This window comes from Parus major, chromosome 4A, assembly GCF_001522545.3.
Source record: "Parus major isolate Abel chromosome 4A, Parus_major1.1, whole genome shotgun sequence".
Classification (NCBI taxonomy): Eukaryota; Metazoa; Chordata; class Aves; order Passeriformes; family Paridae; genus Parus; species Parus major.
In genome coordinates this window covers 5,360,465-5,373,557 of record NC_031772.1, presented here as the reverse complement: position 1 = coordinate 5,373,557, position 13,093 = coordinate 5,360,465, and the positions used below count along the sequence as shown (strand labels likewise).

Here is a 13,093-nt window from a genome sequence, read left to right as displayed (position 1 = left end):
TATTAATAATATAAACCCTATTTAGACTGATTAATATGTATATTAATGTATATTATGTATATTAGACTGTATTAATATGTATTAATATGTATTTTTATATGTATTATATTTATATATTAATTATATTCATTAATATTTGTATTTATAATAGCTACATTTCTATATTTATATAATTACATAATAGAAAAATATTTTTATTTACTAATATATATTTATATTTACATATTTATTATAATACTGTATTTATGATATTTATTCCATATATTATATATATTATATATTATATATTATATATTATATATTATATATATTATACATATAATATATGTTATATTTATTACATATATTATATATTATATATTATATAATATATATTATATATTGTATATTATGTATTATATAATATATATTATATATTCTATTACACAAAAGGATCCATTGATGTATTTTATCCTCTGGAGAATCAGCACAATGTGTGACCTTGGGCTGTGCAGAAACCAGACTGGGAGGGTTGGTTCTATATGGAACAATTAATTAAATTAATTAAATTAATGTCCCAAAGCAGCTTGGGAATGGTGCAGGCACCAATAAATGAAATAAAAAAAAAAATATAAAAAATTAAAAATAAAATAAAAATAAAGCACCAGTATCAGACAGGGAGGTGTTATAAATGGAAATGAGTGATGTGGCTGCTTCTAGACAGAAATATAAAATATTTTAGATGTTTAACAGGAGAGGCATCATAGAGTTCTGTTTATAAAGAAATAAATAAATATGAAGAGTGTTTGTGAGAACTGGGGATGTGAGAGCGTGGGGTGGGAAAATAAAAACCCCCACATTGTTTGTGGGGCAAATAATTATAATAATATATAATATGATATATAATTGGATATGAAATTATATATTATTATATTTTATTTTATTATATAATAATTTAATATATAATTTTATATTCATTATATAACATTATTATATACATAGTATACTTTTATATTATATTATTATATAGAATAATATATGATTTTTTATAAGCATATAGTATATAATTATATAATAATTATTATATGGGGAAATTATATATTTCTTTATTTCTATTATATTAAACATTGGTGTGGGAGAGAGGCTGAGACTGTAAACACAGGGACCTATAGAAATGGAAAATGCAGGAAATCCCACACAGGTGGGTGTATAATACAACTGCATAGGGATATTATATATAAAAGGTGTTTATATGAAGGTATTATGTATTATATATAAAAGTTATTGATATATATTACATGTATTATTACATATCTATATGTATTACTATATAAAATTCTGTTATATATATTTATATATATCTTTATTATTTATATATATCTTTATTATATATTGATTTATATTTCTATGTGTTTCATATATTTATCTTTATAATATATTGATATATATTATATATTTGGATATAAAATACATTAATTATATGCTTTACCTTATACAGAATATTATTATATAACTGTATATGATTGAGACATAAATATATATAACATATATAATGTATATGAAGTGTTTCTCTGCATGCATAATTAACTGCTGTTATTTCTCTATATACTTAATCTATATTCTATGTATTTTATATTTTGTCTTGCAATATATATTGCAAAAATATATGTCAATTAATTATATTATTTATAATATATGTATATGCTTTACATATGATTGTGTACTACATAATGTATACATTATGACATACTATAAAATATAATATATATATAATACATATTATAAATATGATATATATAAATAATATATGTATTATATATAATAATATATAAAGTGCTTCTGTGCATGCCTAAGTAGTATATATTCTCCATATACTTACACTATATTCTACATATTTTGTGTTTGTATATGATATAGATGTTACATGCAAAAGGTATTTATATATATTATATAATTATGTGCTTTACATTATATAGCATATGTATGTATATTTTAGAATAGGTACATAATATAAAATATAATTTATATATGAAGTGTTTCTGTGCACGCATAATTAACTACTCTCTATATACATTCTATTCTATATATTTTATAAATGTGTGCATGTGAATATGTACATATATAAATATCTATGTATGTGTATAGATAAATGATATAGATTATAAAAGTGGGAGTTTTGAGGGTATAAAGCAATGAAATCTGTGTGTATAATAACACATATATATAGATAGGGAACACATATATATAAAAACAATATATATGTGTATATAAAATTATATATAAATGAATATAAAAATTATAAAAATATAAATTAAAAATATTGAAATTATATAGAAAAATCCCTGCCCCCTCCCCGAGGTGTGTGCAGAAGACACCAAGGCTGGGTTACAAACACTCTCCTCTTTATTTCCACACTCCCAAGGCCCAAACGGGGCCTTCCCACCCATTCCCACCCTCCAGAGTCTGTGTGAATCCCACGGGAATGGCTCCATGGATCCCACGGGAGGGGCTCTGTGGATCCCGCGGGAGGGGCTCCATGGATCCCACGGGAGGGGCTCCATGGATCCCACGGGAGGGGCTCCATGGATCCCACGGGAACGGCTCCGTGGATCCCGTGGGAACGGCTCCGTGGATCCCGTGGGAACGGCTCCGTGGATCCCGCGGGAACGGCTCCGTGGATCCCGCGGGAACGGCTCCGTGGATCCCACAGAAATGGCTCCGTGGATCCCACGGGAATGGCTCCATGGATCCCACGGGAATGGCTCCATGGATCCCACGGGAATGGCTCCATGGATCCCACGGGAGGGGCTCCATGGATCCCACGGGAACGGCTCCGTGGATCCCTCGGGAACGGCTCCGTGGATCCCTCGGGAACGGCTCCGTGGATCCCGTGGGAGGGGCTGGGGGCCCTCACAAGGCGTCGTAGTCGTCGTCGTCCTCGTGCTTCCTCTTGAGCGGGTTGGGGTCGGCGGCGCCGGGCGGGACCATGTTGGTGGTGATCAGGATGTTCTTGGGGCCGATGAGGGAGGGGTTGATCAGGACGTTCTGCACCGTGGGAGTGGTGGGAGTGGCTGTGGGAATCAGGGAAAAGGTTCACTGAAAGCTGGGAGCAATCCCTGCGTTATTCCGGGCTCATAAAGCGCCGTGCTGCCAGAACGTTCCGGGGGGGTCATCCCGAGAGGAGGATGGGGAAATGCTGGGGGGGCTGAGGACACAAAGGGGAGAGGGAAACAGGAGCCAGGGTGGGAGGGAACTGCCCAGGATGGCGATGTTCTGGCTGCCACTGCTGCACTGGGAATGGGAATTAACACTGGAAATTCCTGGAATGGGGAGAGGGGAAGAAATTCCCACATCATCTTGGCCAGAGCAGCTGTGGCTGCCCCATCCCTGCAAGTGTTGCAGGCCAGCTTGGAGCAGCATGGAACGTGTCTGTATCCATGGCAGGGGGTGGGACTGGATGAGCTTCTCCCTCCCAACCCAAGCACCCTGTGGCTGTGTGGTTATCCCTGTTCCCATCCCAGGAATCCCAGGAATACCTGACTTCCCAGCGGGCTGCGAGGACGGGATCTGGACAGTGAAGCGCTGCCCCGCCAGCGACACCGGCGCTCCCACCTTGGCTGACACCGACACGGTCTGGGCTGAGGGGGTGCCTGGATTCAACACAACCCCACCAAAATACATCAAAATAAATCCAGGAACACTCCTAAAACACCCTCCCAAGCGGAACCTGCTCTTAGACACAGTGGGAATGCACAGGAACACAAGGACAGCAGATATTAGGAGTCAGATTTCCAGGCAGAGCGGCACATTTGCTCATTTTCCCACATTTACCCCAGCCCCACAGAATTCCAGACTACTAACACACACACTAATTTTTAGGGCACAGCTCTAAATTTTAAGATCCTTTTAAAAATGGATCTTTCCTGGTGCTATTTAATTCAGCATCATACTGACATTGAGGAAAACAACCTTAAATTTAAGTAAAGTCCTTGAATAGTCCCTTAAATAAAGAATTTATCACAAATTCAGAACATCTGTAATGCATTTACATCTAAATGTTATTGTAATAATAAAGATTAATTTATTAAATTAACTATCTGATGCTGTCAATATAAGGTCAGGCAGTCCCTGACATTCCCTCAGGGGCTGAAAAGTGTTTAAAATTATTCCTCTTTATTTTTCCTTCCTAAAATAAAGGTGGGAATCTCCTGTGGAGCTGTTTCCTACCCAAAGTGGGAGTGCTGGGCCTGCTGCTCACGGCACCCACGCTCAGGCGAGGGACTGTGATTCTCCCTGCTGTGGAGGAGACCTGTGGGGAGAGAAGCAGGGAATCAGGGAATGGCCTGGAATCAACAGCAAAGTCCCCCCACCGCTGAAGCACCCAGGGCTTCCCAGCAAAGGAAATATTTTCCCTCTAAAGCAGAAAACAACTGAGGTGGAAGTAAAAAATACTCTTTAATATCTACACCAAAGCCTGACTTGTGCTTCTGACAACCTGACATTAAACCTGACAGTTCCCCCTGGACAGCAGCAGGAATTTCTTCACGGAAAGAGTGGTCAGGCATTGGAAGGGGCTGCCTAGGGAGGTGTTTGAGTCCCCATCCCTGGAGGTGTCCAGGGAATGACTGGACGTGGCACTCAGTGCTCTGCTGGGGATCAGGCACAGGTTGGATTTGATGATCCAGGAGGGCTTTTCCAGCTTCAGTGGTTCTGGGATTTTGCAGTATTTCTTTAGCACTACAATATTCCCACACTTTAAAGTTTCCCATATTTTAAAATTTCCACTTAAAATCGACCAACAACAACTGGCAAATCCAGCCTGGAGACCTCCAAGCCGACACACAGAGGCCAAAATTCCCACACACCTTTCAGAGGTGTGGAAAACTGCAATTTAACACTGCTCCCAACCCCCCAGGGGTGAATCCCCAGTCCCTGAGCAATCCTTACCTTCTTCTGCAGGGATTTGAGGCGGTAGTTGGGGGCGGTCAGGCAGTACCTGTCGGGCGGCAGCCGCGGGCCCGAGTACGGCTTGATCAGCGGCAGCGGCGTCTGGTTCTTCTGCCGGGCAATGTCCAGCAGGAACTGCAGAGACACGGCCACATCCCTGTGTCCCTGCCACATCCCCGTGTGCTGGGGACATCCCTGTGTCCCTGCCACATCCCCGTGTGCTGGGGACATCCCTGTGTCCCTGCCACATCCCTGTGTCCTGGGGACAGCCCCGTGTCCTGGGGACAGCCCCGTGTCCTGGGGACAGCCCCGTGTCCTGGGGACATCCCTGTGTCCTGGGGACAGCCCCGTGTCCTGGGGACAGCCCCGTGTCCTGGGGACAGCCCCGTGTCCTGGGGACAGCCCCATGTCCCTGCCACATCCCTGTGTCCTGGGGACAGCCCCGTGTCCTGCTGATATCCCCATGTCCCAGCTACATCCCTGTGTCCCGGTGACATTCCCTGTCCTGGCCACAAACCTGTGTCCCAGCCCCACCCCCGTGTCCCAGCCCCACCCCCGTGTCGTGTCCCAGCCCCAGGGATGCTGCCCGTGGCTGTACTCACGTCCCGGGGCGGGGGCGATGTGAAGGACTGGTCAGTGCGGCACTGGATCGCCAGGCGCACGTCGTCCGCGTCCACGCTCGACTTCTTGGCGTGGCTCGAGTAGATCTTGGCGTCCTCCAGGATGGTGGTCACGTATCCTGGGGGAAACAGGCTCTGGGCTGAGGCTGGGCTAAGTGAAATGCTCCCTGATCTCACCCAGGTGGCACTGAAAATTCTGTGGCCTCCGGATACGGCTCAAACTGCCCGAGGGATGGGACAATGGGAAGGAATTCCTCCCTGTCGGGCCCTGGCACAGGGGGCCCAGAGAAGCTGTGGCTGTCCCTGGATCCCTGGAAGTGTCCCAGGCCAGGCTGGATGGGCTTGGAGCAGCCTGGGATAGTGGAAGGTGTCCCTGCCCAAACCATCCTGGGATTTGTGATTCTGTGATTACTTTCAAAGAATCACAGAATTACAGCTGGAAAAGATCTCCACGGTCACCGAGTCTGACAGGGGAGCTTCCGTGGAAGCACGGATTCAGAGAGCGCTTCCCTGCTCCACACAACACTTCCCTGCTCCAGACAACACTTCCCTGCTCCAGACAACACTTCCCTGCTCCACACAACACTTCCCTGCTCCACACAACACTTCCCTGCTCCACCCGGGGCTTCCCTGCGCACTTCCCGCCCGGCCCCGCTTACTGTAGGCGAACTCCAGCATCTGGTTGATGACACGCGGCTCGTACTCTGTGATTCCCATGTCTTTGAGGATCTGCGCCATCACCTGCGAGGGGAACACAGGCACCGCTCAGTCCCCCGAGCCCCTCGGCAGCCTCCGATCCCGCCCGGATCCCCCCGGACCCCGCGGTACCTGCGCGTCTTTAGGGGCGCTCTTGGGAGACGCCATCTTGGCCGCCTCCATCGTTTCCGGTCATGTGACACAAAGGGCGCGGCTACGGCGGCCGGGAGGGCGGTGTTGCCATGGAGACGCGGCCTAGCGGGATTACCATGGAGACGCGGCCTGGCAGACAGAAATTAATTTTACTATAAATATTCATGCAGGCCAACGGATGCACAGACCAAATCTTCTGGATTCAAGTGACTGTTTTCCCACTCCCCCTGCTGTAGACAGCCCAGTGCTCCCCATCTGCCCTGTGGTGATGCAGGAGGAGATGTTTTGTTATTGCATTTACAGCTCTGAAGCCACTTTTTAAATTGCCAGCATTCCCAGGATTAACTAAAAATGACAGTGTGCTCCCACTGTTCTGAAAATAAAAGGTTCCACTTTGGAAGCAAATTTAAAAGCTTTCTAAAGCTTGTTTTCATGGCAGCTGACTGGATTTGGAAGGCATTTAGAGCACATTCCATATGTGTTTTGTCAGTTTCTCACTTTCTGAGGCAAAACAGAACCAAAAATAAAGTTTTGTTGTGATTTTGTCAGGCAGGCGATCAGCACCGTTCCTGAAGCTGTTGCAATGTGTTGTTATAACCCAGGATGGCCCGAGTGCAGCCAGGTGTGGAGGAAGAGGATGTGCCAGGGACTCCCATCCCAGTTCCTCAGACATGGAGAAACCTGGAGCTGCTCCCTCCGATCCGCCCTGTGGAACATTCCAGCAGCAGCTCTGGAGCTCCCCATCCATGCCCAGGGAGGCATTCAGCACCTGGATCAGCCAACCTGGATGGAAACACATCCCAACCCTGCCCTGGGATCAGCCTGGGGAACAGGAGCAGCCCCACAGCTCCAGCAGAGCCTGGAGCAGCTGGAAACCCCTCAGCCAGCACAGCATTCCTGTGCCAGAATCCTGTGCTGAGGCTGCTCTGAGGCCAAGTCATTTGACTTCCATGAGTCAGAGGGTGTCACACAAAAACATCCTGGGAGGAGGAGGGAGGAGGGATTTCAGACACTGACCTTAGTCAAGAAACAAAATCCACTTTTCTTTCTCCTTTCTTTAGGAAACAGGAAGAGGAGCTCCTCCACAGGCTGGGATCAGGCTGGAACTTGGCACATGGAGCTGTGGGCTGTCACACAATTTATTCCCGAGGCAGGAAAGAAAACGATGGTTTGCACTTCCATGGGACTCAGGATTTATCCCTAAACCCAGTGCATGACTCTTCTGCCTCACATGCCACCTTCTCCACCTGCCCACAGGTGACTTTCCACACTGGGAAGCACAACCAGGAGCTACCTGCAGGATTTCTGCGAGGAGAGCAGCAGAAGACAGGCAGAGCCAGTTCCCACAGGACAGCCACCTGTCCCCAGGGCCATAAAAGCCTTCCTGGCCATGGATGCTTCTCCCCACACAGTCCTGTGGGGCACAGCCGTGGTGGGAATCACGGGATCAATGAGGTTGGAAAAGCCCTCCAAGGCCATCGAGTCCAAGGTGTGCCTGATGTCCACCTTGTCACTGAGAGCCACATCCAGTCCTTCCCTCGACACCTCCAGGGACATCTCTCTGGGCAGTTACGATGTTTAACAACCTTTTCCATGGAGAAATTCCTGCTGATGTCCAACCTGACCCACCCTGGCACAGCTTGAGGCCGTTCCCTCTCCTCCTGTCCCTGTTCCCTGGGAGCAGAGCCCGATCCCCCTGGCTGTCCCCTCCTATCAGAGAGTTGTGCAGAGCCAGAAGGTCCCCCTGAGCCTCCTTTTCTCCAGGATAAATGCAGAAAGACACATTCCATAGGCACCACATGCTGACCCAATGGAAGAGCAGCCACCCTTCCCCTCTGCTCAGACACTGGGGCTGTTTTCAGCATCAGAAAACAGGAAATGGGGTCATGGCATGTCCTGGCCCGGTGCCGACTCCTCTGTCTGCCGCGGGTCATTCATCCCAGGCAGCTGCTGGCCAGCTGGGAATCATCTGTTGGAGAAATCAGGAGCAGAGCCTGGGCACGTGGCTCTGTTCAGGGTGCAGGATTTAAATCCCTTAGATTTTAAATCCCTGGAAGTGTTCAAGGCCAGGATGGATAGGATTTGGTGCAACCTGGTAGAGGGGAAGGTGTCCCTGTCTGACAAGAGAACAAGATGAGCTTTAAGGTCTGTCCTGACCCAACCCATTCCACGATTCTGTGAAATTTCACTGGGAATTCCTTCCCGGATAGGAATTGTTGAAGTGTTCAGGGTGCAGCCATGCAGAGCCCTGGCACAAGGACAGCCTTTCTTGTTGGGAGGTGTCCAAATCTGCAAGAACAACCCCAGCCAGAGCTTCTGCCTCTTGGAAAGGGCAGCAGGAATCTCCCTAACGTCAGGTCTGGGATTTTCTGGACAATGCAGTGCCTGTGCTCAGCTCTGACCTTTCCAGCACCAATCCCACACTATTTGGCTCCACAAAACTCTGGCTTTTGAGTAGTCCTTGGGAGCAGAACTGCACAGAGCTCCAAGGAGGGGGAGGAGGTTTGTTTTATAGATGATACCTGTCTCACTTCTGCTAGAGCCCCATTCTCGGGTTCTGGAGGAATTCTGAGGACTGTGGCAGGACACATCCTGCTTCTGGGCATCCCTGTTCCCTTTGGCCCTGTGCTTCCAGCTTCCCAGAGCTTTCCCTTAGGATTCCCTCACTGTCCCCCATTCCCCTTGCCTCCTCCACCCCAGGGTCTTCCAGCTCCTCATCCCTGAAGTGCTACGTTTATCCAGGCTACGTGTCCAGCTGTCTCCTTGGGAATGAGGTCAAAGAAAGCCTTTCCCTTCATCAGATCATTAAGGCACTGTCAGGAGAAATTCCACACTCAGCAGCAAATGCTGGGGAAGAGCTCAAGGGGGAAAGGCCATGAGTCAACACAAAATGATGGAAAATTTGTAATCAGCCCCAAATGATTTCAATTTTCAGTATCAAAGAACTGCTCTACCTCACCTGGGAACTGCAGGTTCTTCCTGCAGAGTGAGGAGAAATGGAAGTGATATTCCAAGGGTCCCGAGTAAATTCAGCTCTTGATGACAACTGAGCGTGTTCCCTTCCCTTAAATTACACGTGACACAAGTGAGACCAAATCCCACAAAAGCACAGGAGCTCGGAGTCAAATCTGAATACATTTGTATTATTTATTGGCTGTATTAAATATATTATCTATTTGATAGTTACAATTTAGTAATACAATGCATGGCAGCTTTAACATACGTTTGAGATACCTCAAAAATGACAACACAAGAAAACTGAAGATGCCTAAAATACATTAATGCCACGAGGGTACATCCTTCTGGAATGGACAACAGCTGATGGAAAATCTGTATTGCAGTATAAATCCTGGATATTTTCTGGAAATATGAGCATTTTGTGGCAACTACAAAAGGATTCAATTTCATTTTTTAGCAGTGGTGACCTGTTAGTATTTACTCTGCCATCCTAGTTTCAGGATTATTATTGCCAAATAAACCTCTACAAGCTGGTTCTAAGGAGTTAAGAAAGAACCCTTTGGCAACGGAGATTTGCTGCAGGCAGTTTATCTGCTAAAGGGAGACTATGAGGAAAATAGAGACAGATTGTAAACTCTTCTGCAAACTAGAGACTAATATCTGTATAAAACTCTGACACTGCAGGGAGAGATTTCTATGATATAATAAATGATTAACTTAAAGTTCTGCTACAAGTAGAACAATACATTCAAACATACATTTTTGTTTTTTTCCAGGACTTTTAATCAAAATAAATAGAGTACAAAAATGAAGAGTACGTTTTGAAAAGATGAATTTCAGATTGCACCATCAATCTACTGTGAAGAGGATTAAGTGATACTAGGTCATAATTTAGGTTTTCCACATCTGAAATACAACACAATGCCTCAAACTCTAACACAACGTTATTCCTCAACTGCTGTAGGAGAAAGACCCTTAAAAGTGATTAATTAATTACTGGAAACACATCGCCTGTAGCTCTGTCACATCCACCCTCCCACCCACAAGTGCATCGCTCTGATGGCCAAAGTGGAGCCACAGACTTTGCAAAATACCCTAAATCTACTGTTCTGTGGCATGTTCCAAATGCTGTTGGCAAGACCCATCCAGAAACCATGGAAATCTGTGAATTCCAGCTTTCAAAAGCTTTGATCTAATGGAGCCAGGAGCTGTCAGGCTCCTCCTCAGGGATTCACAAGCAGATGGAACACAACAGTCAAATGTAGTGCACAGTGTCCACAAAAATATCCCCCAGCCAACCAGGACGAGTTTCAGACAAGTTCATAGCAGGCTGAACATTCCCAACAGGAAAACCATGGAATGTGAAGCTGCTACCACTGGGATAGCAAGTTTAAAACATTGTATAAACGTTAGCTAAAAAGAGTTCTCTCACGTACAATTTGCTCGTTGGGGTTAAGTTAGAAGGGCACCCAAAGCAGGCTGAACTTTTATTTTTTAGGTTAATAATAGTACAAAAACATTTGCTCAGTTTGAGCCAAATAGTGTAACATTTATCATAAATGCACTCTTTCTCCTTAAAGACAACTCCTGTGCTGTTCTGAGCACGCTGCACAGGGAATTACTTTTCTCTCAGGCACTGAGAGTGAAATGTGGATTGGGCCAAAGCTGCTCAGGACAGCAGGAACATTCCGGGCAGAGCCTTTCCTGGGCATCCCGGCCGAGCGCCGCGTCCTGCTGGCATTGGTTTGGATTAAAACCCTAAAAAACCCTGGCACCCTCTACTCCAACACTTGAAATGATTATTACTGAATCCCAAGTATTAAAATAACTGTAAAGTAGTAATATCACTAAGTCAATATTCTGCTTTCCTTCTACAGTCTAGTAAATGTGGTATGCTCTAGTAGGCTCTGCAGTTCTGCTCTAAGCTCAAGCACTTGTGCTGCTGGATTTCATGGATATCAAACTACAGCAAAACCTGATGGAACAGCCATCGCCTCCCGCTGCTCTGGTGGTGCTGGGAAAGGACTGTTCTAGCAATGCCTTCCCTCTCCAACTGGCTGGGATGGGGAGAGAGGAGGAGCGTGCACACCCCCCCAGTGTGCACCGTAAGGCAGCTGATTGCTGTTCTCTAACAGCTCACCCTGATTGCAGAGGCCCCAGGATCACCCTTTCTACAGGAAATCAGTGTCCAGCATTTGGAAAGGATCTGCCGAGCCAGCCCCAGCAGCAGGAGCGGGAACGCACGGAGCGAGGGGTTCCCAGCTAGGATTTCATTGAACTACCCATAAATACCCCAGAGAGCTCTGTACAGACAGCTGAGCGGGGCCAGCTCTGCCCTACTTGATGACGAAGTACTGGATGACCACGGCGAAGAGGATGGCAACCACGGCGAAGCCGCAGAGCAGCGCGACGGCGATGACGCGCTCCTCGCGCAGCCGCTTGCCGCTCTGCGCCAGCTCGGCGCCGGCCGGGGCTGCGGCGGGGCCCGGCTCCCGGCGCTGGCAGCAGAACACGCTGCTGGGGCTGTAGGGGCCGTAGAGCTCCGGGCAGCCCGGCAGGTCGTGGCACTGGCGGCCGGCGCAGACGCGCGCGCGGTACTCACAGTTCGTCTGCGCGGCCGGCAGCCGGAAACACGGCTCGGAGCCCTTGTACACCTGGCAGGAGACAGGAGCCACTTCAGTCAGGAGCATCTCACTCTGCAACTGCCTGTCCTGCTCCAGGGGTGTGTGCAGTGCTGGGCACAGCCTGGAGCTCCCCTCCTCTCCCCAGTTCCATAAAATCCCAGCTTAGATCTCTGGATAATTCACAATTCATTGAATTTCCTGCCAAACCCCACACTGAGGCCTCACCTGGGCTGGGAGGCTCAGAAAGGAGAAAAAAAAAATTACCCTGCATTTTCTTCCTTAAAGCTCCCCCACCAAAGCAGACTCTCTGATTAGCTGAGGCAGTGGCACCACAGACCATCAGGATTAAGAATCAAGAGCCAAAGGAATTGTTGGGAGAACAGGACAAACCAGTGCCCACCCACTTCACACTTTCTGAAATGAGAAGTCAGTCACCTGTCACCTCCCCAAACAGAATTTAAACCTTCAAATCATAGAATCACAGCATAGTTTGGGTCAGAAGAGACCTTAAAGCCCATCTCATTCCACCCTCTGCCTTGGGCAGGGATACCTTTCCACAAGAAATATCCACACCTTTTTTTTGGTAATAATTTTTCCCAGTAAAAACCCCTCACATTCCCAATGCCGCATTAAAGGTACCTGATCAAACTCTCTGCCAGCAGCAAGTTGAAGGATGTAAACAATGGAATCTCCTTTCATCGGCTGTAGAGGCTCCCATGTGATTTCCAAAGTGTTTTCTTCCAGCTGAATCACTTTGGGTGCTGGAAAATAGTGATTTGTTGGTGTTTTAGAAAAAGAACAATGGTCTCTACAAATGTACAGCTGCCATGCCTAGAGGCAACTCATTCCAATGCAATTCAGCAATTAAAGCAATTCAGATTTGCTTCTTTCTTTTTATTCTCTTTGATGACATGAACTTAAAAAATGATCATTGTTACGTGTAGGTTACACTTGTTGGTCTTTTTGAGCTGCCAGGATGTGCCCATGTTTGTAAAGAGGAGCAGCACTTTCAAGTCACTACAGAACCCAGCATTTCTGTCCATGTGCAGAGCTGAAATGATGTTCTAACTGTGGTTCAGTTAATTAATTTTGCTTCAGGCACTCAGCACTCAGACC

The 13,093-nt window shown here is 46.3% G+C and overlaps 2 protein-coding genes across 3 annotated transcripts in view; both read right to left on the bottom strand.

Annotated features, from left to right (window-relative positions):
- Nucleotides 1-2,359: 2,359 nt before the first annotated feature.
- On the bottom strand, nucleotides 2,360-6,462 carry TAF9B (TATA-box binding protein associated factor 9b). The gene is made up of 7 exons (XM_015625962.2): nucleotides 6,375-6,462; nucleotides 6,206-6,287; nucleotides 5,529-5,665; nucleotides 4,927-5,061; nucleotides 4,207-4,288; nucleotides 3,516-3,629; nucleotides 2,360-3,050 (listed from the first exon to the last, which is right to left on the bottom strand). The coding sequence occupies exons 1-7, from the start codon at nucleotides 6,423-6,425 to the stop codon at nucleotides 2,890-2,892; spliced, it is 762 nt and encodes a 253-aa protein (XP_015481448.1). The 5' UTR covers nucleotides 6,426-6,462; the 3' UTR covers nucleotides 2,360-2,889.
- Nucleotides 6,463-9,517: 3,055 nt separating this feature from the next.
- LOC107203951 (fibronectin type-III domain-containing protein 3a-like) overlaps nucleotides 9,518-13,093 on the bottom strand; it is a 39,035-nt gene continuing 35,459 nt past the window's right edge. For both annotated transcript variants that reach the window (XM_015626646.1, XM_015626647.1), the window contains exons 26-27: nucleotides 12,617-12,738; nucleotides 9,518-12,007 (exon numbers count right to left, since the gene is read on the bottom strand). In XM_015626646.1, coding sequence (XP_015482132.1) covers nucleotides 11,690-12,007; nucleotides 12,617-12,738 — 440 coding nt within the window. In that variant the 3' untranslated portion in view covers nucleotides 9,518-11,689. The remainder of the gene's footprint in view (nucleotides 12,008-12,616; nucleotides 12,739-13,093) is intronic.